Raw genomic sequence first — 25470 nt, 5'->3', positions numbered from 1 at the left:
GCTGACTACCTGGTAACTGTGGCTTAAATAATACTATGGTGATTACATTACAAACAGGTGTGAGACCTGAGGACAAGGTGAAAACTAATGAGTTGCTATGGTAATAAGACAAACAAGGAAGTGCAGGAACAAGAACTGAATGCCCAAAAGACAAAACCAAACATGACCAAAACAAAACATGATCCCATGGGCGTGACAACATGCAGCCATTATTTTCCAAATCTAGCAATACAAGTAAGCACACCTCAGAGTGAACAGGTCTAAATTGTGAATATTTCATGTAAGGTTATTTGGGCTGAATAATTAATTGCAATTTCAATTTAATCCTGATGTGATAAATCCATCCTTTTTCTACCGCTTATTCCCTTTGGGGTCGCGGGGGGTGCTGGTGCCTATCTCAGCTACAATCGGACGGAAGGCGGGGTATGTGTACCGGTATATTGTTATAATTTTTTCCCATTTTATTTATATAGTACATAGGTGTAAATATGAGTTTTCTGGATTTTATGGGGTGTGTGTATGTATATCAGATAGATAGATAGATGGATGGATGGATAGATAGATAGATAGATAGATGGATAGATAATGTGTTTCTGTGTATGAGTATATTATTATTATGTTCATTGTAATTACATAGTAAATAGGTGTATATAATGGTTTTCTGGATTTTATGGGGTGTGTGTATGTATATTGATAGCTAGATATACAGTGGGGCAAAAAAGTATTTAGTCAGCCACCAATTGTGCAAGTTCTCCCACTTAAAATGATGACAGAGGTCTGTAATTTTCATCATAGGTACACTTCAACTGTGAAAGACAGAATGTGAAAAAAAATCCAGGAATTCACTTTGTAAGAATTTTAAAGAATTTATTTGTAAATTATGTTGGAAAATAAGTATTTGAAAGTGCGTGTTTTTACAGTCAATTAGCGCGCCAGGAATATATATATATATATATATATATATATATATATATATATATATATATATACCATATATATATATATATATGTATATATATATATATATATATACATATATACCATATATATATATATATGTATATATATATATATATATATATATATATATACATATATACCATATATATATATATATATATATATATATATATATATATATATATATACAACCCAGCCCACGGCCAAATTTTTTTAACCCAACACGGCCCCCAAGTCAGAAAGTTTGGGTACCTCTATACAAGAGAGATGTACAGTGGGGCAAAAAAGTATTTAGTCAGCCACCGATTATGCAAGTTCTCTCACTTGAAATGATGACATAGGTCTGTAATTTTCATCATAGGTACACTTCAACTGTGAGAGACAGAATGAAAAAAAAATCCAGGAATTCACATTGTAGGAATTTTAAAGAACTTATTTGTAAATTATGGTGTAAAATAAGTATTTGGTCAACCATTCAAAGCTCTCACTGATGGAAGGAGGTTTTGGCTCAAAATCTCACGATACATGGCCCCATTCATTCTTTCCTTAACACGGATCTATCGTCCTGTCCCCTTAGCAGAAAAACAGCCCCAAAGTATTATGTTTCCACCCCCATGCTTCACAGTAGGTGTGGTGTTCTTGAGATGCAACTCAGTATTCTTCTTCCTCCAAACACGACAAGTTGAGTTTATACCAAAATGGATACATGAATGATACAGCAGAGGATTGGGAGAATGTCATGTGGTCAGATGAAACCAAAATAGAACTTTTTGGTATAAACTATATATATATATATATATATATGTGTGTATGTATGTATGTGTATATACTGTATGTATATGTGTGTATGTATGTATGTGTGTGTATATATATATATATATATATATATATATATATATATATATATATATATATATATATGTATATATATATATTCCTGGCGCGCTAATTGACTGAAAAAGCACGCACTTTCTGCAGCGCGAGCACGATGATGTCACGTTATCGTTGGGATAATGCATTTTTAGACAATACAATATGATGTCCTTCTGCTTCTTGGGGAAACGACTACTGCAAACATGCGATCTAAACTTAACCAGCCAGCACAAAGTTTCCCCGCAATGGACAACATTTCTCCAGAAGTTAGGGAGGTAAAGCGGGTGCTGAAAACGATGGAGGCGGAGAGCTTTCGCCACACTCTAGAGGAGAAAGAGATGTTGATGGGGCGCCAAATGGCACGCTGATCCCTATCAACCAATCAATTCTGTTTGGTCTAGAGCAGGGATGTCAAACAAATTTTAGATCGGGGGCGACATGGAGTGAGAAGAAGTTTTAAAATAATTAGCGCAAGCTTACTTTTACCGCATGCCTTTGGTAAGCGCAGGAGTGAGAAGAGGTTTTCAATTAATTAGTGTCCCGTCAGCAATTCAAGGAAATACGGTAGTTTGTGTACAGTTACCTCGTATAGACTTTGTCACTTGCGCTACAAGTAATTATTTTTAAATTATATTTATTTCATTGTTTTTTCTGACCAGTAACCATGTAGACACAGCGTGAGGAAGTTCATATTGACTTTAATAACAGTAGCTTCCGTTTTAATTTTAACCACTGTTATTTAAAAAAGTGGTTCTCAATTTTTTTTCCGAGTATCACCTCAGAAAACACTTGGCACCCCAAGTACTAACATTAAAGTCCAGTAGCATAGTAGACCTAAATATTTATTATAAACAAGACGGAGGTTTTTTTTATCAAATAAATCAATGTTTTGGCTACTGTAACATTACACACAGTTTTAACAGTAACAGTGTTTGAATATTTGATTGTTTGACATAAGAGCATGGTTTGAGAATCGCTCGTTTGGACAGTACAAGCGACTGGTAGCTTTTTTTTTTTGCGAAGCAGGTCATTTCAACAGAACGTTGACTGGAATGGAAACGTATCAGCGCCGCAAATGTATAACTGTATTACTTAAAAGAAAGAATTTATCTGTATAATAAATCTGACATTGTTGATTGTAATAGAGATCGCTGTATTGCTGGTGTTTGTTGAAAAATACTTAAGAGGACCTAGCATATTAAATAGTAATCGCAATATTGAAGGGGAAAAAAAATCGCAGTTAGCATATTTTCGTTAATTGTTCAACCCTATTCTATACTGTAATAAAACTGGCTGCTTAGGTTGTGAGTAATTCAATTGTGTGCTCATCTTCACTCCAAGGTCTCATCGTGGATGGTCACCTAACAGGAGCTCCCTCCAAGCGTGGTGTTGAAACCCGCTCCAGAACATACTTTGACCAGCTGACCATCTCCGCCGCCACAGGACGCTCAGGTGACATCATGATCAGTGTCTCACTAGACAAGGTGGTGGTGGAAGGAGAAGGGCGGGATACTCTTAGCATCAATCAAACAGGAAAGATAACGAGGCAGGGTGTGACGGTTGTCATGGACAACCACCGGGGCTGCCGGATCGAACTGTCCAGGGGTGTTCAGTTCTTGGTTCTCTTCCACCGCTACAAACACCCCAGCTACCTGCAGATGGCTCACTTGGGTTTCTACATCACGTACGGACAAGGGCTGTCTGCCTCCACTCAAGGCCTTCTGGGTAACATCACCCTCTTTGCCTCTATTTGTCTAAAGAAGAATGCCTTAGCTACAAATATAATAGGAGTCTAGAAACAAGTCTGTGGTGCAGGGTTGTGTTATTTGATCCTATGGTATTTGACACGTATCCTCTGTCTTCAGGCCAGTTTCAGCATGCTGACATGAGTGTAGCAGCAGTGAAAGACCACCGGGATGCAGGCCGTCATCAGGACAACCATGACGGAACTTTAGCCAGGGGGATTCTGAAGTGGGAGTCAGAACAGATGCCAGTCACCTTGCAGGATAAGATGCTAAAAGACACAGTACTGACGCGACATGTTTCCCAGTGTTGGGTGGTGCCCAAGTCGGACCTCGAGAGACTACTGGGTCATCCATACGAGAGCTATGTGGTGGATCATGTGTCATTCTAGCTTAGTCGGCTCCACCCTGTCGCCTCTTTGTTGCACAGCTCAGGTCCAAGTGTGTATCGGGAAAGTGTTGCTAAACAGAGGATGAGCACAAGCGCCACTGGATGACTGTTGTCATATTTCTTAGCGACATTGTTAGGTTTTCTGTGTGGAGCAGATTAAAGAATCCAGTAAAAACTGCATCTACAGATTAAAAACAAAGACACGCACAAATAATATGGTGTCAGGGCCTTCGCCTTCATTGAACTGCCTTTAAGCCGCTTGTTCTCTTGTTCACATGGCAACCAGAGTCTGTTTGTGTAGTCAGCAGCTGCTGAGGCGACAATCATTGGTTTGTTTGCCTTTATTTTGAAAATGATGTGTAATCGTCTACAGCTGTGTTACTATGAGCGGTACTGTTTAGTAAAAGTATTATTGTATGTAAAAAATCACAGACAATTTTTCCAGATTCTCCATGTGCTTTTTTTTTATTTTATTTTTCTGTCATTTCATTTATAATTTAATTAAATGTATTTGTTACACAAGACATTAGGCATCGTTCACATACTAGTGATCAAACAAGGACAGTAAGTTTTCTACTATTCAGCCTATTTTCTTTAGTCAATTCCAATTGTGGGTCTGAAAGGCCAAACAATGAAGAATTAAAACAGTACGACCACACGCAGGGCTTTTGTTTTCTATAAATCAAACAAGAGTTGATGTGATATGTGGTACTGAGGAGGGAGGGCATTAAATATAATAATTGCAGAAAGGGTATTCCAGTTATTACTAGGTCACTTTCCACACATATAATGTTAAACAATGTACAGTATGAAACTAGCAAAAACACAGCTGTTCCAATTCAAATTTGGTCTGTTTCTTAACCCAAGCGTGACAACACTGGAACCATCGCTGGAGAAGGTAAACACAACACATGACGCTGAAAATAACAAAGAAATAATTTTCTCTTTGTTTGTGCATTGATGTTATCAACAGAACTACAAAAAAAGAATAGCATAGCATCTTCAGCATTCGACGTAAACTTTCCACGTCAGTGAAATGGAAATAAATAGAGCATAACAAAAAGACACATACACCCTAACAACAGTTTAGGGATGCTGGGTGAGTGGATACATAATCACAAACTGTTAATGTGATGGGCTACAGATGAGCAGAGGGCACTGCTAAGATGAACAATCATCTTTTTAGCTTGTTTTGAACCATTTTTGGCACAAGTTTGCCACAATGGTGAGTGAAGGATCTGAATAAAATCCCAAATTAAGGCTTCAACCAAATACTAGCATGTTGGTTTGTTATTATGGGGCCTTTTCCTACTTTGTCCTTATCAAGCCCGATTTTCAAACCAGCACTTTAATAGTTTTTCCCACCTGGGTACTGACTTATCTTCATGGCATAAAAGGGTTGGAGCAATCAGGACACAATGCAGCGCTTCCACTATGAGCCAAAATTTCAGTCACAAGTGAAACTTTCCAAATGTCAAAGCCCTCAAACCTTTCTCTTTAACGCTTTCTCACATCATAAAAGTCTTGATTAGCCACGCTCCACTCTTATCAAAACAAAGAGTTTTAACCTCAGTTCTTGAACGTCATTACTTCAGCCAGTGAATCATGCACCAAATGCAAAGACATAAAACTGAATTCATTTTAAAATGTTAAGACTACTGAAAGGTAAAAGTGACGTCACATGTTAACAATAGGATCTTCTTTGTGTGGTTAAAGTGTGTGGTGACATGTTAGCTTGCCTGCTAGCACAAGGAACACAACAGCATTGCAAAGTTAGAACGTCAGTTGAACTTGCCATCATGTGTTTTGCCAAAAGGAGTCGAGTGAAGGTAAGAGAAAGCAGGGCTGACAGGAGCGATGGTCCAATCTTTACACCGCCATGTTGTATGAGTCTATGTACTGCACAATACTACTGCGTGTATAAGATGCATGCACGTGACCTGGAGGCCGGAGCCTTCCAGGAGATTCTACACTAAGCTGTTATAGAGGTCTCTGACGTGAGAAAAGATGATACAGAAAGAATGAAATGCTTTGAAAACAAGTAATAAAATCATCTCTAATGACGATCGTTAAGACACGATTATAGATTCTACAATGGAATGAAAGACCATATCAACCCTGCTTTTCAGCAACTGACAGTAGTGTGTGTGTGTGTGTGTGTGGCAGGAGAGACGGGGGTGTAAGGAAAAGGAGGCAAATGGTTTAAGGCAGACAGAACAATCCGCTGAATTCTAACTTCTTGCTCTTAAAGCTCTACCGACCGTAGAAATCTACTCCAAGCTCTGCCCCTTTTTTTAATCTTGCCCCTTTTGCCTGCCACGCCCCCTCCCCTCTTCTCTCTCAGAAGACCACTCGGCCGCTCACTGTTCATCCTCTCCAAACACATCATTCTGTTTGCGCTTCATGTTCTCAAAGTCAAAGTCGCTCCCTGTCATGCGCTTGTAGATGTCCTTGATGTCGTTGCAGGTGGTCTCAAAGTGAGTGGTGGCATCGTAGGAACTCGAGGCAAAGATCTGACAAAAGATGGAAGCTGATTGTCATAAAAGGCATTACGCAATAAGGACCTCTCTAAATTGCAAAAGTGGAGAGCGTTTCAGAGAGTAATGACTAGGCATCATTGGCCCCAAAAATGTATCGGGTACCAATCAGAATCGGACAATTTTCATGACTAATTACTTGATTGCCATTGCTGATTAATGCCTTTAATGGCCGATACTCTATGACTGACAGTGTACATTTTTTTAGTCCCCAGCTGACAAGCTAGCTGTGGAGCCGCTCCCCTAAGTTAATAATAATCAACTCAATTACTGCAAATAAACTGCATTTCTTAATATTTTAAATATCGTTAGCAAATATCATTAACAAGTATTAGGACTAGTTTGAAACAATAGAAGCAATAAGTGCTTAGTAAAATGTAATAAGTGGAGATGGAACCATGTTATAGCACAATGTAAGCAGTAATTAAAAGGAAATTAACTAGTAGATTAATTAGAGTCTAGAGAAAAGTTAATAACTGTTGTTCTGTCTGCATTGTCACGGACAGAAGTATATGTCATGTAAGAATTGATGAATAAATTGGTGGAGTCGACACCAAAGGTAGTATATATAATCAATACTAGAGGGATTAGGTCCTTAGCCTATTTCTATTCTCTCAAAATATTTTTTGGATGGTTTTTGTTCATGTTAATTTCCTGAACAGAGGAAGAATTTGAGGGTAAAAGGATGTCTATGAGTAATAGATAGCAGTTTTTACTTTTGTTTAGTTATTGTCTACAATTGACTTTGTTTTGCTCAAACAATTGTATGTAATAAAAGAGAATAAGGAACTAGTTTAAAAAGTGTGTTGATATTGTCAAACTGTCGATAGCACTCACTTTTAAATAAACTGAAATATGTACAGTTAACACATGTGATCAGTACTGGTATCTCATGGATGATCGGTATTGGAATCGGTAGTGTAAATCCACGATCGGAACATCCCCAGTGAGTAACTAATAAAAAACATATTGAAAGTATGGTTTTTGCTTGTATGCGCCACTTTGCTTGCATATTGTCATATTAAGCCTTCCTATCTTTAAAATGCATACTCGAGAATTTAACATCAGCATACCATAGCATACGTAGCGTGGTGTACCTACTATACATTTTTGGTGAGAATGTTCATCATGATAATCTTACCTGGCTCTCTGTACCGTCATCCGTTGGCTCGTAAAGATCACTAATAGCCACAAACCTGCAAAAACCACAATACAAAATGCATTTAATCTACAAATTCTTAAGACAAGAAGTAAAAAGTAAGCAGAGATGGCCTCACTTTTGGTCAATAGGCTCCAGCAGCTCGAGGGCCGGTTGGATCTCAGTCTCAGGCTCGCTAGTTTCCACGGTGGTGCTGACAATGGCGATGTACTTCCCTTGGGCCGCCACGTTGTGGGCATAAGAGATCATGCACACGTAGATGTCTGCAAAGTTGACAACAAGAGGAGAAAGTGTCGTCAGTGACAAATCTAATACTGTAGTTTGAATAGGGCGCCATCTTATAAACCTCACCTGAGTTGCGGTTAACCTGATTCTGAGGGATGATGATCTGGCAGGAGTTGGCATCATTAGTGTTTTTGATGGGATGACTGAGGATGCAGATCACACGGATAACCTGACCAGCCTTGCGGACGCGATCCGGAATATAGCTGGGATCACAAATGAGCTGCTTGCAGCGAGCCACCTGCCGTAAAAAAAACAGCAGGGTTATTATTTCATGAAATGATTTTGTTGGTGTATATATTATAGTAAGTTGTCATATGTTTTAAGTCTAATACCTCGCCTTCAGACTTAACGCCGATCACATGGCCACCTTCAACGACAATCTCATCCACTGGTTTGTTAAGCATGTAGGTACCGCCATAGATGGCACTCAATCTAAGCGGGAAGGATAAGAAGCCCTTAGACAAGTGTTTGTATGCATTCTATCGCTACTAAAGATGCATAATAAAAAAACACCTTGCAAATCCTTGTGGCAGCTCTCCAAGGCCGTACAAGGGATAGAGGTAAGGGCTCTTCCCATAACGTGCCAGAGACTCACTGTACAGTTTGATTCGGTTGACGGTGTCCAAGCAGGGAGAATCAAGATACCTGAGGAAGAGATGATTATTTTAATAACTACTGTTCATAATGCAGCGTGGATCATAGACATTCAAGGCCATCAAACATTGCTCCTACTCGTCTGTCCTGTAGAGGGCCAGGGCGTGGCCTGTGAAGTCAATGACATCCTGGCCGAGGTCAAATTTCTTGTAAACATCCCTCATGGTTGTGGTCTTGGGGTCCACCCCTTCGAAGGTTTTGGGGTCATTCTCGTCAAAGTTGGCCACAAAGACTAAGAACTTGCGAAACCTCCGTTTCTCGAACATTCCCATCAAATCTGGGAATTTAAGCAAAGACTTAATGTGCAACGCAACTCGGCAATATCATGCTGGTGTTTAAGCATCAACGTGTTTCTTCTACTTACTTGAAGCCAACGCCTCAGTCTCAGTTGATGGCACCTTGTAGATCTTTCCTCCCTTGTAGACAAAACTTCCCTCCACCACTTTAAAGTCCAGATAGCGAGTCACTTCTGTGTATAGCAGCATCTTCACAAGTTGGCCTGCTCTCAAACAGACAAACACTTATTTCAGTGAAATCTGTCCAGCAACATGAGTGTTCCATTCAAATGTGGGAGAACAACACTTGTTGTTTGTTTAACTCACGTTGATATATTTAAAAAAAAAAAAAAAAAAAAGGTAATAAGGCACATCTTTTTAATCAGGCCTTGTATTCTCTCTTTTTAAACTCTTATAAGGTTCTTAATTTGTATTCTTTCATTTTCCATTTTATGTATTGCTATTATTACTACTATCACTCTTACTATGTTATGTTCTTATTTATTGACTAATGTATTATGTATACTATGTATAGGTATACATATGTGTGTATATATTTATGTCATTCAATCAATCAATTTTTTTTATATAGCCATAAATCACAAATGTCTAAAATATAATTATTATTAAGCTCATAGATTGGCTCTGTGTTTCTTGCTATTTCGTGACACAATGTCGCTCTCATGTAATTAACAGCACGCAGCAACTGACCAATCAGCAGTCAGATGCTCTAGACTGCAACATGACTCCATAGCAAGTAAAAGAAAAGAACAATCAAAACTACAGGAGACTAATGCTTAATTTGAAAGCGGCTATGTTGTTAAAATAAAACGAAACAAATCGTGTCACATCACCACTGAGAGAATTAGACAACAGACTATGGTTCTTTCAGTCACTGGAGACGCAATGGTGCACATTCGGGCCTTTTGTTGCATAAATCGAGGGTGCAGCCCTCAGCCAGGGAATACAAGGTAAAACATTAACAGGGACCTATAATGATTTTAATCTACATTGATAACACTTTACTACTTTATGAGCTGCCACCTAATCGTGGTAGAGGAGTTTGCGTGTCCCGATGATCCTAGGAGCTAGGTTGTCCTGGGGCTACCATACCCCCTGGTAGGGTCTCCCAAGATGAACAGTTCCTCGGTGACGGATCGGACAAAGAGCAGCTCAAAGACCTTTATGAAAAGCACAAATCGAGCACCTAGATTTCCCTCGCCCGGATGGGGGTCACCGGGGTTCCCCTCTGGAGCCAGGCCCAGAGGTGGGGCACAATGGCGAGCGCCTGGTGGCCAGCCCCATCGGGACCGGCCGGGCACAGCCGGAAGAGCCAATGTGGGTCCCGCCTCCAATGGGCTCACCACTCATGGGAGGGGTCATAGAGGTCAGGGGCAGTGTGAGCTGGGCGGCAACAGAAGGCAGGGCACTTGGCAGTTCGATCCCCTGCTACATAAGCTTGCTCTTGGGACGTGGAACGTCACCTTGCTGGGAGGGAAGGAGCCTGAGCTGGTGCGCGAGGTGGAGAAGTTCCGGCTAGATATAGTTGGACTCACTTTGACGCACAGCAAGGGCTCTGGAACCTGTTCTCTCAAGAGGGGCTGGACTCTCTACCAATTTGTGTTGCCTCCCAGCTCAAAGCTTGCACGCTGGACTTTAACCCAGTAGACGAGAGCGTAGCTTCCCTTCCCCCTACGGGTTGGGGGACAGGTCCTGACTGTTGTTTGTGCTTACGGGTCGGTATAGCTCGGTTGTTAGAGCGGCCATGCCAGCAGCTTGAGGGTTGCAGGTTCGATCCCCGCTTCCGCCATCCTAGTTACTGCCGTTGTGTCCTTGGGCAAGACACTTTACCCACCTGCTCCCAGTGCCACCCACACTGGCTTAAATGTAAAAAAAAAATATATATATTGGGTTTCACTATGTGAAGCGCCTTGAGTCACTAGAGAAAAAGCACTATATAAATACAATTCATTCCCCTTCACTTTACTTCACTTACGCACCAAATGGCAGCGCAGAGTACCCACTCTTTTTGGATTCCCTTGAGGGAATACTGGAGAGTGCTCCCTCGGGTGATTCCCTTTTTCTGCTGGGGGACTTCAACGTTCATGTTGGCAACGACAGTGAAACCTCGAGAGGCATGATTGGGATGAATGGCCGCCCGGATCACAACCCAAGAGGTGCTTTGTTATTGGACTTTTGTGCTCGTCACGTATTGTCCATAACAAACACAATGTTCATATATAAGGGTGTCCATATGTGCACTTGGCACCAGGACACCCTAGGCCGCAGTTCCATGATTAGCTTTGTAGTTGTGTCATCTAACTTGCGGCCTCATGTTTTGGACACTGGGTGAAGAGAGGGGAGCGCTTTCTACCGATCACCACCTGGTGGCGAGCTGGCTCCGAGGGTAGGAGAGAATGCCGGACAGACCTGGCAGGCCCAGACACATTATGAGGGTCTGCTGGGAACGCATAGCAGAGTCTCATGTCAGAGAGAGTTTCAATTTCCACCTCCGGAAGAACTTTGAACATGTCACGAGGGAGGTGCTGGACATTGAGTCCGAGTGAACCATGTTCCGTGCCTCTATTGTCGAGGCGGCTGATTGGAGCTGTGGCCCCAAGGTGGTTGGTGGCAGTCCGGGCGGTAATCCTAGAACCCCTGGTGGACACCAGCAGTGAGGGATGCCATCTAGCTGAAGAAAGAGTCCTATCGGGTCTTTTTGGACTCCAGAGGCAGTGGACAGGTACCGACAGGCCAAGGGAAGTGCGGCTTCAGCGGTTGCGGAGGCAAAAACTCGGACATGGGAGGAGTTTGGGAAGGCCATGGAAAATGACTTACGGACGGCTTCGAAGCGATTCTGGACATGCCATCCGCCACATCGGGGGGGGAGCAGTGCACTGTCAACACCGTGTATGGTGAGGATGGTGTGCTACTGACCTCTACTATGGCTGTTGTGGATCGGTGGAGGGAATACTTTGAAGACCTACTCAATCCCAACACGTCTTCCTATGAGGAAGCAGTGTCTGGGGAATCTGTGGTGGGCTCTCCTATTTCTGGGGCTGAGGTTGCTGAGGTAGTTTAAAAGCTCCGGGGTGGATGAGATCCGCTAGGAGTTCCTTAAGGCTCTGGATTATGTGGGAATGTCTTGGTTGACAAGACTCTGCAACATCTCGTGGACATCGGGGGCGGTACCTCTGGATTGGCAGACCGGGGTGGTGGTTCCTCTCTTTAAGAAGGGGAACCGGAGGGTGTGTTCCAACTATCGTGGGATCACACTCCTCAGCCATCCTGGTATGGTGTACTGGAGAGGAGGCTACGCCGGATAGTTGAACCTCGGATCCAAGAGGAACAGTGTGGTTTTAGTCCTGGTCGTGGAACGGTAGACCAGCTCTATACGCTCGACAGGGTCCTTGAGGGTGCATGGGAGTTTGCCCAACCAGTCTACATGTGCTTTGTGGACTTGGAGAAGGCATTCGACCGGGGGACACGGTTGAATGCCTTCTCAGAGGGTATGCGGTATCAGACTGTCTGATTGTGGCGGTCCGCTCCCTGTATGATCAGTAACAGAGCTTGGTCCGCATTACCGGCAGTAAATCGGACCCGTTTCCAGTGAGGGTTGGACTCCGCCAAGGCTGCCCTTTGTCACCGATTCTGTTCATAACTTTTGTGGACAGAATTTCTAGGCGCAGTAATGGCGTTGAGGGTATACGGTTTGGTGGCTGCAGGATTAGGTCTCTGCTTTTTGCAGATGATGTGGTCCTGATGGTTTCAACTGGCCAGGATCTTCAGCTCTCATTGGATCGGTTCGCAGCAGAGTGTGAAGCGACTGGGATGAGAATCAGCACCTCAAAGTCCGAGTCCATGGTTCTCGCCCGGGAAAGGGTGGAGTGCCATCTCCAGGTTGGGGAGGATATCTTGCCCCAAGTGGAGGAGTTCAAGTACCTCAGAGTCTTGTTCACGAGTGAGGGAAGAGTGGATCGTGAGATCGACAGGCGGATTGGTGCAGCGTCTTGAGTAATTCGGACGCTGTATCGATCCGTTGTGGTGAAGAAGGAGCTGAGCCGGAAGGCAGAGCTCTCAATTTACCGGTCAATCTACATTCCCATCCTCACCTATGGTCATGAGCATTGGATTATGACCGAAAGGACAAGAACACGGATATAAGAGGTCTCTCCCTTAGAGATAGGGTGAGAAGCTCTGTCATCCGGGAGGAGCTCTGAGTAAAGCCGCTGCTCCTCCACAGTGAAAGGAGTCAGATAAGGTGGTTCGGTTATCTGGTCAGGATGCCACCCGAACCCCTCCCTATGGAGGTGTTTAGGGCACGTCCGACCAGCAGGAGGCCACAGAGAAGACCCAGGACACGTTGGGAAGACTATGTCTCCCAGCTGGCCTGGGAATGCCTCGGGATCCCCCTGGAGGAGCTGGATGAAGTGGCTGGGGAGAGGGAAGTCTGGGCTTCTCTGCTTAGGCAGCTGCCCCCGCGACACGACCTCGGATAAGCGGAAGAAAATGGATGGATGGATGATAACACTTATTTGTGGTCTGGATTGGACATTTGCTCCACAGTCACATCTATTATGTGCTTTTTCTGTCTGCGAGACGTTCTATTCTGGAGGTGTTCCCAGATTGCAAATTAAACCCCGCCCCACCCTCTCCAAAAGTATCAATTTATCTTTTAAAATGTACACTGCTAGAAAGGAACATCATCGCGTTTTTTTCTAAACATGGTGGAAAATCAATTTTATACTATATTTTAACCATGTCACAACATTGGGTACACGTGCACACACTCTGATTGAGCCAGAGCTGCATAAATAAATCCGCTTTTAGCAACATTTATGTCACAGCATGTCGCAGGTCGGGGTTATTATGCACATATCAGGATTAGATGAAATTAATACTTTATCCAACCTTCTTTTGTGTTTCCTCAAACTCAGATGGCCTCATACAAAGCTGGTCTCTCTCTGGCTGATACCTTTAATTAATATCCAGATATGTACGGAAGGCGGGGGTACACCCTGGACAAGTCGCCACCTCATCGCAGGGTCAACACAGATAGACAGACAACATTCACACACTATATATATATATATATATACATATATATATATGTGTGTGTGTATATATATATATATATATATATATATATATATATATGCATATATATAGTGTGTGAATGTGAGTGTGAATGTTGTCTGTCTATCTGTGTTGGCCCTATGATAAGGTGGCGACTTTTCCAGGGTGTAACCCACCTTCCGCGCCACTGTAGCTGAGATAGGCTCCAGCATCTCTTGCGACCCCAAATAATAAATGTCCTGCCCCTTATAGACACCTGGTACTTTCAGTTGCAGTTAAGTAAATAAACACGGCGCTGTCAAAATGAGGAAGTATGTTATACTGCACAGAGCAGAACTTACCGTTGGCCATGAGAAACTTAGGGATGAGGTCCACGTTCCAGTCCCGTCCTCGACCCATTGACTCAGGTGGGCTATCTGAAAGACTGAAGCGCTTATAAAGCTGAGAGACAAAGATATATTTATGGCCATGAACAGATGGTGCACACCAAGCAAAATGAAACTGAATGATGCTGTGGCCCACAAAGCGTATTGATTGCTTTCATAGGTCCCGGGAGTCGGTTACCTCCTCCAGGGGGGTGATGGAAGAGCTCTCGCCTCCATAGTAGGGATTCCTGTCCATGTGCAGAACCTTCTTGCCGTTCACAGACATGATCCCGGATAGGATACATTCCTAGAGGAAAAAAACATAAAAAATATCAGTCATGACATTGTAAAAAACGTAGGTTCGCCATCATTATTTGATTTGTGACATTTTATATTGCACGTAAGATATTGTACCATTGCAACCCCCTAAATCAGTGGTTCTTAACCTTGTTGGAGGTACTGAACCCCACCAGTTTCATATGCGCATCCACCGAACCCTTTAGTGAAAAATAAAATGTTTTTCAAATTTAAGACATAGTTATATGATCTTTTACTGGTGCACAACCGTGCATGAACATCACCTTGTTCAAGAAACAAAACCAACACAGTGCATGAACTCGTAACAAATTACACACCTGCAAATCAGAGTGGGTTCTGCTGTTGCCGTATCCCTAATATGCCGACAGGGAGAAGTTTTTATGTACACGATGAGTCGGGTGTGGCTTGAGTGGAGCCTCCACCGAACCCCTGAGGCCGACCCACCAAACCCCTCGGGTTCGATCGAAATGGTTAAGAACCACTGCCCTAAATACATATCAAAATATGTTTCTTCAACCGACTAGACAGATGGACACACCCACAAAAGGGCGGAAATGATGCCGATTTACCAGAGGGATGCAGTAGAGCGACTGGTCTGTGTACGCATGCGCGAACAAACCCGTTCACTTAACCTGCATTTTTTTGCAAGAAAAATATATTTAAAAAAAATAGAAACCAAAATGAGCGTATATCCCGATGATCATTCGCAGAAAGAGTATGCCGCATCTTAAATTATGTCTCTTTTAAATAATCAGAATTCGGCGAAATCTGCCTGAGGCACATTACTGTCGTGACGTGACGTGGAGCAGCAAGTGAAAGGCTTGGCCATGCATGCTGTAGTGTCGCGCTACGGCCTGCACCGACCTCCAGATGGAGGCCTGTCAGCACGGAGGAGCAGCACTCAGCGGGGTGACGCCTAAAAGATGCTACAGGCACCCACCCCGCTACATGGATCCAGTAGTAAACCACATCCCCCAAGGCAGCATTGACTCCTAATTATGACACGCATGCACACGCCTCAATTCGTGCATTCAAGCCATCCTATGCAGAATTGATGTTGCCATTTGGCAGGAACATATTGATTGGATGTAAATTTTCGACATGCTTAAAAAGACTCCAGCAGCGGTAACAAAGATACAAATGAATCTTGATGTCTTACCGTGAGTCCGGTGCCCAAAACGATCACATCATATTCTTCATCCATGTTGTATCGCCAACTCTCAGGTCTCGCCCTCTTTTTTTTTCCTGTGTGAAATGGCGAAAAGTGTCCAGCAAGGAAAGAATGGCCAGTGAGTGTCCCTTCTCTCTCAGTCTGGTACCTTTGGACGGCTTGTTAGACGGTCAAATGGGTTTTAATAATCATTAGTTGGATAGGAGCAGTGGTATAAAGTGTCCACGCTGCGTGTCACCGGCGAGGACAACCAAAGATGGCCCTGATGGTGGAAGGGTCTGGAACAATGTGGCTGCGCGTCGGTAAATAGTGCGTATCCTCCGCCTCTCTTCCAATGTTGTCACACAATGGACTCGAAGGCACACGCAGCAGGAAATTGCACTGTAACAATACTTTTACGAACGGCCGAGCACACACGGTCAGCGTTCCAAGCTTGTCGGAAAGTTTCAAAGCAGCAAAATGCATTTTTATTTGCCCCGTATTTCTTATCCTTTTCTTCATTTCCAGTAGTAGGCGCAGTGTTACTTGGATGGAGGCGCAGTATCCCTCCGCCACAACAGCTGTGTGCTGTGCCCCCTCAGACTGAGACACGCAGACCAAATATCAACAAACATTCTTGTTAATTCATATTGATGTTTATTTTCGCATTATACGATTATATGTCACCCCCAGGCTGTATTTAGCGCTTTGTTGCAGTCAATTATTGTCGCCAGTACCATGGACAGTTGCCAAGTGTAGCTGTCATTCATTGACAACATACAAGTGTAGTACTTTGTCAATATCACCTCTGCTTGTGTTCCCATACAAAATACCTGTTAGCGGTAAATACATTAAATGTAAGAGTTTCTCTCTGAAGCAAACAGAAAATGAAATACATGCGAGAAAAGTAGCTCGAAGAGTAAAAGAGAAGCAAAAGGGCGTATTGAATGAAAGAAGGCGGAAGTGCTTTTTCGTGACACGTGACGGTCAGCTGGTGTGGGTCACGTGCTCACAACTCTGCGGAATAAGTTTGCTAAGATGGCTGCCGCTACTGCTTCGCTGCTACTGTTTTCTACTCCTCTTTTCTTCGCCTTTTTCGGAACAGGGAACTCGGACGCTCAAGTGCCACTTCTGATATGGTCCAACAAGGGGTAGTGTGTCTTATTCTTGGTCCTTTATGTTTTTTTAAGACTTAATTTCAACACTATGTGTCATGCTAATGCTAACACCTGTAGCTAACACGTATTTTAATATTTTAAGTTTCAAAGTCACTATTCAAATTTATAGTTATTTCAGAAGCGAGTCGGCCATGTAAAGCTTTATATTTTATGCCCGCGTTCTATTTGTATATATTTTATACTTTTAGACTGAGGGAATATCTTTTTTTAATTGTAAATGTATTAATTACAAAGTGAATCTAATCTAGGTGGCAAACTACTCTTAATCGGTAGATATCAATTTACTGTATTTTTATTTTTCTATTTCGGCTGATACAATTCTTACCTTCACTTCGTTTTTACACGGAATTAAAATAATCCACTGATGTAATGAGTAATCCTACATCCAATGTTGTCATTCATCACCACACCACACCGATCATGTTGCCTCATTTTTAGAACATTTTCCAATATGTAAATGTCTTACATACCTGTAAACTAATTATTGTACAGTATTTTGCTCTGGGATAATGGAGGAAGTCGAGTGACCATATAAAATGTTATTGATTATGATTAAAGGCCTACTGAAATGAGATTTTCTTATTCAAACGGGGATAGCAGGTCCATTCTATGGGTCATACTTGATAATTTCGCGATATTGCCATATTTTTGCTGAAAGGATTTAGTAGAGAAAATCGAAGAAAAAGTTCGCAACTTTTGGTCGCTTTTAAAAAAGCCCTGCCTTTCCCGGAAATAGTGCGCGTGACGTCACAGATTGTCGGACTCCTCACATCCACACATTGATTACAATCATGGACGCCAGCAGCACAAGCGATTCTGACCGAGAAAGCGACAATTTCCCCCTTAATTTGAGCGAGGATAAAAGATTTGTGTTTGAGGATATTGATAGCGACGGACTAGAAAAAAAAAAAAAGTGACAGCTCCGGGCGACAACAGTATGAGCATTTCAGATGTAATTAGACACATGTACTAGGATAATTCTGGAAGATCCCTTATCTGCTTATTTCCCCATCCAAATACATGCTGGTTGACGTAGAGAAAACATGTTCGCTTGACTGCTCTGCTTTCACAACAAATAAAGAAACGCCGGCTGAGTCTCAGTGCTAAAGACAGCTGGAATCCACCGCTTTCCACCAACAGCATTGTTCTTTATAGTCTCCATTATTAAATGAACAAATTGCAAAAGATTAAGCAACACAGATGTCCAAAATACTGTATAATTATGCAGTTAAAGCAGACGACTTTTAGCTGTGTGTTTGCGCAGCGCTAATATTTCCTCACAGTCCGTGACGTCACGCGTATACGTCATCATTCCGCGATGTTTTCCACAGGAAACTCCCGGGAAATTTAAAATTGCAATTTAGTAAACTTAAAAAGCCGTATTGGCATGTGTTGCAATGTTAATATTTCATCATTGATGTATGAACTATCAGACGGCTTGGTCCGTAGTAGTGAGTTTCATTAGGCCTTTAATATCTACTAACATCATATGGCAATGGCATTGTTATTTGAGTATGTGTTGTCTGTTGAACCATATACCATTGATAGCTTCCTTTTCATATGTATATTTGACATTCACTCTTCTTTTTCCCATTTAGCTTGCCAGCTCAAGCCTCGGCTCCAGCCGGCCACATCACGTCCAACGAGCAGCTGGCGGCCTACCTCACATCTGCCTTTGGCTCTGGTCCCCAAACTGTGCTGCTGTTCCTGCAGGACAGGGTGAATTCAAGATGCATATTAATATTATCAGAGCTTGCCCATAAGGAAGCTAGTCCGTAGACATGCTAGCTGAGTGAGTAGCAGAGAATCATGTGACATGGCACATCGGTGTCACGTGACATAGTCTTACATTGTTCTCACAGTGGCATGATGCTGAACTAGGGCCTTACTTCCTATTTGGCACTTCCTCTGTAAAACTTCCAACTTTGTTTTTTGGGGGGGAGGATAGTCAATGGATTGTGTTCTTACAAGGGCTGTCAAAGGTAACGTGATAACAAGTAAGCAAAAGTTTCCTTTTCAGCGTTTAAAATTTTATTTTTTTTAAAGCGCATGATTAACCTGCGTGTTTTGTGGCCTAATGGTGTTTGTTGTCGCACAAAACCAGCCGTAAAAATGGTATATTTGTATGTGTGGTTAGAAAGGGAGGGGTGAAAGATGTGTGTGTGTGTGTGTGTGTGTGTGCGTGTGTGTGTATGTATATATATTAGGGCTGTAATGGTACGTGTATTTGTATTGAACCGTTTCAGGACGGGGGTTCGGTGCGGAGGTGTACCGAACGAGTTCCACACGAACATATGAAGTAGCCGCCTATGCTAAAGTCTTAACAAGCTGCTCCGCTCAGTTCTGCCTCTGTCTCCTGCACAGCACCCTCCATTTTCAGCGTTGAGTAGATAGCCGTTAAGCAGGGGAGCAACGGACTCTCCCCAAATTATACTAAACACTTCCAAGTCAACTACTTTCTAAACATCACTATGCGCCCGTTGACCTTCTAGAAACAAACTGCAGCTCAGCTCACTCGCAGTCCTGGCTTTAGGTGAAGGCTAGTTAGCTTTTAGCGTAACGTTAGCTCATTTTGCAGTGCGTGTGCGTGTGTGCATGTGTGCGTGTGTGCGTGTGTGTGTGTGTGTGTGTTACGAACAGTGTTGACTGAGGTGTGTTGAAGCAGCAAAAAAGGACATTATGTTAAATGAAGAGTTTCTGTCTCTGATAGTGTATATAATAATGTACGTGCATCATAAAGCCTACATGAACTCCATTGTGTTCAGGGATGAATAGTCTCTCCTATTGCTATCGTACAATTTTTCAGCTATCGTTACATTAATCATTAGTAATGTAGCAGCCTAGTTTTGAATGGCAGGGTCACTGTTATAACATGTTGATACAAATATAACATTTACATAATAAAAAAATCCACTACAGGCTTCCCCAATGCTGTAATAAATTAAGCATGATGAGTTGACTTGAAACTGTTTAATGTTGCACTTTTTATATGTAAAAAAAAAAAGTTGTGTAATTTTCTTTCATCCAAGCAACAGCTTGAGGCGGTTTAATGTAGATTAACGTGGGCAGAATTATTATAGTGTTCCCAACGTTAAAAGGAACAAGCCATTGTTTACAAATTTGGTAAACAAATAACCCAAAAATTTATATTTTGTTGTTTTCTTACTCTACCGAAAATGAACCGAATCGTGACCTCTAAACCGAGGTACGTACCGAACCGAAATTTTTGTGTGCCGTTACACCCCTAATATATATATATATATGTATGTATGTATGTATGTATATATGTATATAGGGACGGCGTGGCGCAGTGGGAGAGTGGCCGTGCGCAACCCGAGGGTCACTGGTTCAAATCCCACCTAGAACCAACCTCGTCACGTCCGTTGTGTCCTGAGCAAGACACTTCACCCTTGCTCCTGATGGGTGCTGGTTGGCACCTTGCATGGCAGCTCCTTCCATCAGTGTGTGAATGGGTAAATGTGGAAGTAGTGTCAAAGCGCTTTGAGTACCTTGAAGGTAGAAAAGCGCTATACAAGTACAACCCATTTATCATTATATATATATATATATATATATATATATATATATATATATATATATATATATATATATATATATATAAAATATACGTGTGTGTGTGTATATATGCGTACAGTGGGGCAAAAAAGTTTTAGTCAGCCACCGATTGTGCAAGTTCTTCCACTTAAAATGATGACAGAGATCTGTAATTTTCATCATAGGTACACTTCAACTGTGAGAGACAGAATGTGAAAAAATCCAGGAATTCATATTGTAGGAATTTTAAATAATTCATTTGTAAATTATGGTGGAAAATAAGTATTTGGTCAACCATTCAAATCTCTCACTGATGGAAGGAGGTTTTGGCTCAAAATCTCACAATACATGGCCCCCTTCATTCTTTCCTTAACACAGATCAATCGTCCTGTCCCCTTAGCAGAAAAACAGCCCCAAAGTATGATGTTTCCACCCCCATGCTTCACAGTAGTTATGGTGTTCTTGGGATGCAACTCAGTATTCTTCTTCCTCCAAACACGACGAGTTGAGTTTGTACCAAAATGGATACATGGATGATACAGCAGAGGATTGGGAGAATGTTATGTGGTCAGAAGAAACCAAAATAGAACCTTTTGGTATAAACTCAACTCGTCGTGTTTGGAGGAGGAAGAATACTGAGTTACATCCCAAGAACACCACACCTACTGTGAAGCATGGGGGTGGGAACATCATGCTTTGGGGCTGTTTTTCTGCTAAGGGGACAGGACGATAGATCCGTGTTAAGGAAAGAATGATGGGGCCATGTATCGTAAGATTTTGAGCCAAAACCTCCTTCCATCAGTGAGAGCTTTGAATGGTTGACCAAATACTTATTTTCCACCATAATTTACAAATAAATTCTTTAAAATTCCTACAATGTGAATTCCTGGATTTTTTTTTCACATTCTTTCTCTCACAGTTGAAGTGTACCTATGATGAAAATTACAGACCTCTGTCATCATTTTAAGTGGGAGAACTTGGACAATCGGTGGCCGACTATATACTTTTTTGCCCCACTGTATATACACACACACGTATGTGTGTGTGATCGTGTGCCTCATTCTGAAATACTCTCAAAAACCAACTGCAGGAGTATTGAGGCCATGATCACCCTGCACCAACTACGATGGCTGGGCCACGTAGTAAGGATGCCCTCAGATCGCCTGCCTCGCAAAGTGCTATACGGCCAGCTACACCATGGTCGTCGCTCTGCTGGAGGGCAGAAAAAACGATATAAAGACCAGCTGAAGACTGCACTAAGGAAGTGTAAAATCAGACCTGAGGCCCTGGAGGGTGTGGCTGCTGATCGTAACACCTGGCGTCAGTTGTGCCAGGATGGCAACCGGCTGTTGGAAGAGGATAGGACAGCCAGGAGACAGGAGAAAAGACTCAGGAGGAATACACCTACAGTTGCCGTTTCCACCACCACATTTACATGCCCTACCTGCAGTAGGATCTGTGCATCCAGGATAGGGTTATTCAGCCACCAACGAACTCACCGATAGAAGTGGATGTCGTCATTGGACTCGATGGACAACCATAAGCAAAGCAATACTTGCATGTATTTAAGTATGTACGTATATACGTGCATATATCTACAGTATGTGTGTGTGTGTGTGTATATACATGCGTATACAGAGAAAGAGAGAAGAAACAAGTTAGTGGCAGAATTAGTTGGGAAAACTTAATGAAAAATATACATTTTACATTGGGAGAAAGAGAGCACTTAAATAGATCCCAGGTGGAAAATGTTTTGTGTTGAGCTGTTAAAAAATAGAAATGTGTAATAAACATTTACAAAAATCTAACGTATTGCCCAGTCCTATGTTGGCAGTAGATTTTGATAAGGTACATTTCATAAAGATAACAAAATATATATTTGTTAAATTATCCGTGATTGATTATGAGTTACCTATGAGCAATAAGTGATTAATCACAATTAACTGTTTTACTTGTTTGATAGCCCTGGTTTTTATTATTATCTTGCAATTTGCATCCATCATTCTTCTTTGAGGTAGTATTCTTTTAGAACTGCTCCCATTTAGTTTTGGACAACTGATACATATGAAAAATACCGTTGGTATGAATTTTTTTTTTTTTGCGCTGTTCCAGTAAACTATGACAAAGAAGTGTAAGGGAAATATGGTTGTATGAAATGTTACCACCCTTAAAAAACTCAATTGATGAAGATAAATGGCTTTGCGTGATACTTGTATCATAATAATGTGATGTTTCAAAGTACTCAACTGTTGATACGTGACTACTTCATCTCGTGTGTATGTTCAGCTGAGCATAGAGGACTTCACGGTGTTTGCTGGAGTCTTTGGAAACAAGCAAGATAGTGTCTTTCAAAACCTGGAGGTACATTTTAGCACATATTAGTTTGTTGGTCCTGTAGTCTGGTTCTTAATGGTGCCGTTTGTCCAGGCTGCACTGCAGTCCTCTTCTTCATCAGTGACCCTACCAGCCTTAGAGTGGTCACATTCCACTTCCGTTGCATCTCTGCTGGAGGAGAAGCTCGGCGCCTCACCTGTGCTCGTAGACGCTGACACTCTGTCACATCTGAAAATTGACGCGTCTGTCAGCAACTTGCTAATCATCAATCTGCCTTATTGCACAGTGTGAGACATCACTTTAAAAAAGCACATTTGAAACAACGTGAATCTCAACTTTTTTCTTTTGTTCAACAGCTCGCAGAAGTCTTGCCTCGAAGTGCTACGTTCCAATGGTACGTTAATACAGTGAAGTATGTCATTTATTTCACCACTTTTGTACCATGGTCTCAGAAGCACATTTTAAAGGCTTGCCACTAGAACATTTTCAAGGTTGATGAAGGCAAAACTTAAATTTGTGTGTGTAGATTACCACTTAGAATATGTCAGAGCTTTCCTCTTCTACAGAGCAAGAAGTCTATTAACGTTCCAGTTGTATAAAATAACTGAAAAGGTTTAATACTTCCACGTTGCTTACATATTACTTTATAAATAATGGATGATCAGTATTCCGTTCTGTATGTTTTGTAAAATGGCCTGCCTATGTAGAGTCTCATCTTTTTGGTCAACAGATCACATTATTGGCAAATTTGTGACTGCGATGGAAGCCAACAATATGTCTTACACTGCGATGTACACAGGAGCCCAGCCATCACGAGTGAGCTATGATTAAAAGGAACAACAACAAAAATACCAGGCTATACAAGTGTTTCACAACAGCCATCATTTTATATTTGCAGGTGATTTCGCAGCCCGCCGTGATGAACCAGCATGCCGGTCGATCATTGTTTCAAGCTGTAGACCCCGAAGTCAAACCCCCCATTATGTTCAATGTGTCGGGTGGCCCTTGCATCATGCTCTGGGCTCAGAACCTGAACATTAGCTTCTCAGCCACCCCACAATGGATCGACCTTGCTGCTCAGACGCCCTCATTGGAAGAATCTCTCTGTAACGGCACCAACTCGCTGTGAGAGACATTGTGTCATTCTGGCTACACTGCAGCACGTTGGTGTCACTCAAATGTCTGCTTGTTCTTTTCAGACTTGTGCTCAGCTACGCATCGGGTGTTAAACTAAGGTAAGGAAAAATTATTTGTCTGATCAGTAAGTGCAGACTATATTGACAGTGTCATTTATTTACCCATTCGACAAACTCCCTATGAATAACAGAGGCTGTTTGTTGTCATACTAGATACTAAACTATCCTTATGTTGATCTCCAGCTTTGCCATGAATAAGCGGTTCTATCCAGTGTCTGCGAGGGATTGGTTCACCCTGGACTCTGTACAGCTGGAGTCCAACGGCACCACAGCATCTTTCATCGGGAGACGTGGCATCTACGCGCCCGCAGAGTATTCCTTCCACTGCCAGTCTGTCAGCAGCTTCCGTGACGCCCTGCTCGTGCCCGACATCACCAACCCAAACACATCGGACTGGAGACTCAATTTCATCGACTTCCAGGCACTCTACACCACTCCTGTCATTTCATTTTGTATTACTTGCTTGTTTTCACTGGTTTCCCTCCACTGTACAGATTCAAGGCTTTGGGTTGTCCAATGAAACCGATTTCTCCTACGCCAGCGACTGTGCAGGCTTCTTCACAGCAGGAATTTGGATGGGGCTGCTGACATCATTCCTCATGCTGTTGATCTTTGTGTACGGTCTGCACATGATCATGCAGCTCAACACCATGGACAGGTTTGACGACTCTAAAGGCCCAGTGATTTCTGTTCCTCAGTCAGAGTGAGAGGTGTGCACAAATGCATTAATGCTAATCCAATTTGGTGGCAGGGTTGTATTGGTGCCTTAAATATTTGTGCCGTGCAGTCTGAATCTACAAGTGAACGCTGTGCTTTAAGACACGTTTTTTCATTCCCAAAGTGCCAAAAAGGGTTAAGTCACCCTTTAATGTCTATCCGATTTTGTGTGTGTGGAAGATGCGTTTCAGACCATAGAGATTTTATTGTTTTCCAACTTAATTTTACTTGTTTTAAAATATTTGTTGTGAAGTGCTTGCGTATGAAGTGTGAATTGCCAACTTTATCTTGAAACCATTGATTTCTTACCTTTTTATTTATTAACAAAAAAGCCAATGCCGCCTGACAGGCCTTTCAAGTTTGGTTCATTTACCTTTTTAAAATATGCAATAATTGTGCGTTGAACTTAAAGATGTGCTTTTACCAACTGCTGTATTTACAAATAAAATGTGTAAAATTATGTTCATGTTTGAGTTGTAGAATTGTTTAAGGGTGCAACGACTTGACAAATAACAATAAAATTTGTCACCGACAAATTCATTTGTCAAATAGGCGTAACGTCATCACTCATGCTTTTCTGGAGGACATAGCGGGTGAAAACATGTTTATACTTTGGGGAGTGGATTGAGCACTTTGCCTTTCTTTGCTTTTAAAACAAACAAGTTAAAAAAATGTTTCTTTTTGTAACAGCAGAATGAGCTGCAT

At 42.0% G+C, this 25470-nt stretch overlaps 3 protein-coding genes across 6 annotated transcripts in view; 2 read left to right on the top strand and 1 right to left on the bottom strand.

Annotated features, from left to right (window-relative positions):
- The window catches only part of itih6 (inter-alpha-trypsin inhibitor heavy chain family member 6), a 32219-nt gene extending 27595 nt beyond the window's left edge, over nucleotides 1–4624 (top strand). For both annotated transcript variants that reach the window (XM_061904347.1, XM_061904348.1), the window contains 2 exons: nucleotides 3175–3558; nucleotides 3699–4624. In XM_061904347.1, the coding sequence (XP_061760331.1) occupies nucleotides 3175–3558; nucleotides 3699–3967 (653 nt within the window). In that variant the 3' untranslated portion in view covers nucleotides 3968–4624. The remainder of the gene's footprint in view (nucleotides 1–3174; nucleotides 3559–3698) is intronic.
- gdi1 (GDP dissociation inhibitor 1) lies at nucleotides 4403–16180 on the bottom strand. Of its 3 annotated transcripts, XM_061904352.1 has the most exons (12): nucleotides 15955–16180; nucleotides 15795–15880; nucleotides 14517–14624; nucleotides 14294–14393; nucleotides 8966–9100; nucleotides 8680–8878; nucleotides 8461–8592; nucleotides 8280–8379; nucleotides 8014–8185; nucleotides 7781–7925; nucleotides 7645–7699; nucleotides 4403–6479 (listed from the first exon to the last, which is right to left on the bottom strand). In XM_061904352.1, exons 2-12 carry the CDS (start codon nucleotides 15837–15839, stop codon nucleotides 6327–6329), a joined length of 1344 nt encoding a protein of 447 aa, XP_061760336.1. In that variant the 5' UTR covers nucleotides 15840–15880; nucleotides 15955–16180; the 3' UTR covers nucleotides 4403–6326. The 3 variants fall into 3 exon arrangements, with proteins under 3 accessions (XP_061760336.1, XP_061760335.1, XP_061760337.1); XM_061904351.1 differs by having other exon boundaries at nucleotides 15795–16161; XM_061904353.1 differs by lacking the exons at nucleotides 15795–15880; nucleotides 15955–16180 and adding an exon at nucleotides 14953–15095.
- A 596-nt stretch (nucleotides 16181–16776) lies between these two features.
- LOC133554986 (V-type proton ATPase subunit S1-like) lies at nucleotides 16777–25225 on the top strand. The gene is made up of 10 exons (XM_061904357.1): nucleotides 16777–16936; nucleotides 18562–18682; nucleotides 22805–22879; nucleotides 22946–23139; nucleotides 23209–23246; nucleotides 23583–23668; nucleotides 23751–23977; nucleotides 24052–24087; nucleotides 24232–24469; nucleotides 24543–25225. The coding sequence occupies exons 1-10, from the start codon at nucleotides 16824–16826 to the stop codon at nucleotides 24753–24755; spliced, it is 1341 nt and encodes a 446-aa protein (XP_061760341.1). The 5' UTR covers nucleotides 16777–16823; the 3' UTR covers nucleotides 24756–25225.
- The last annotated feature ends 245 nt before the right edge of the window (nucleotides 25226–25470 follow it).

The sequence above is a fragment of the Nerophis ophidion genome, linkage group LG06 (assembly GCF_033978795.1).
Source record: "Nerophis ophidion isolate RoL-2023_Sa linkage group LG06, RoL_Noph_v1.0, whole genome shotgun sequence".
Taxonomy (NCBI): domain Eukaryota; kingdom Metazoa; phylum Chordata; class Actinopteri; order Syngnathiformes; family Syngnathidae; genus Nerophis; species Nerophis ophidion.
Note: the sequence above shows the minus strand (reverse complement) of the source record. Positions and strands in the feature narration are given on the sequence as shown.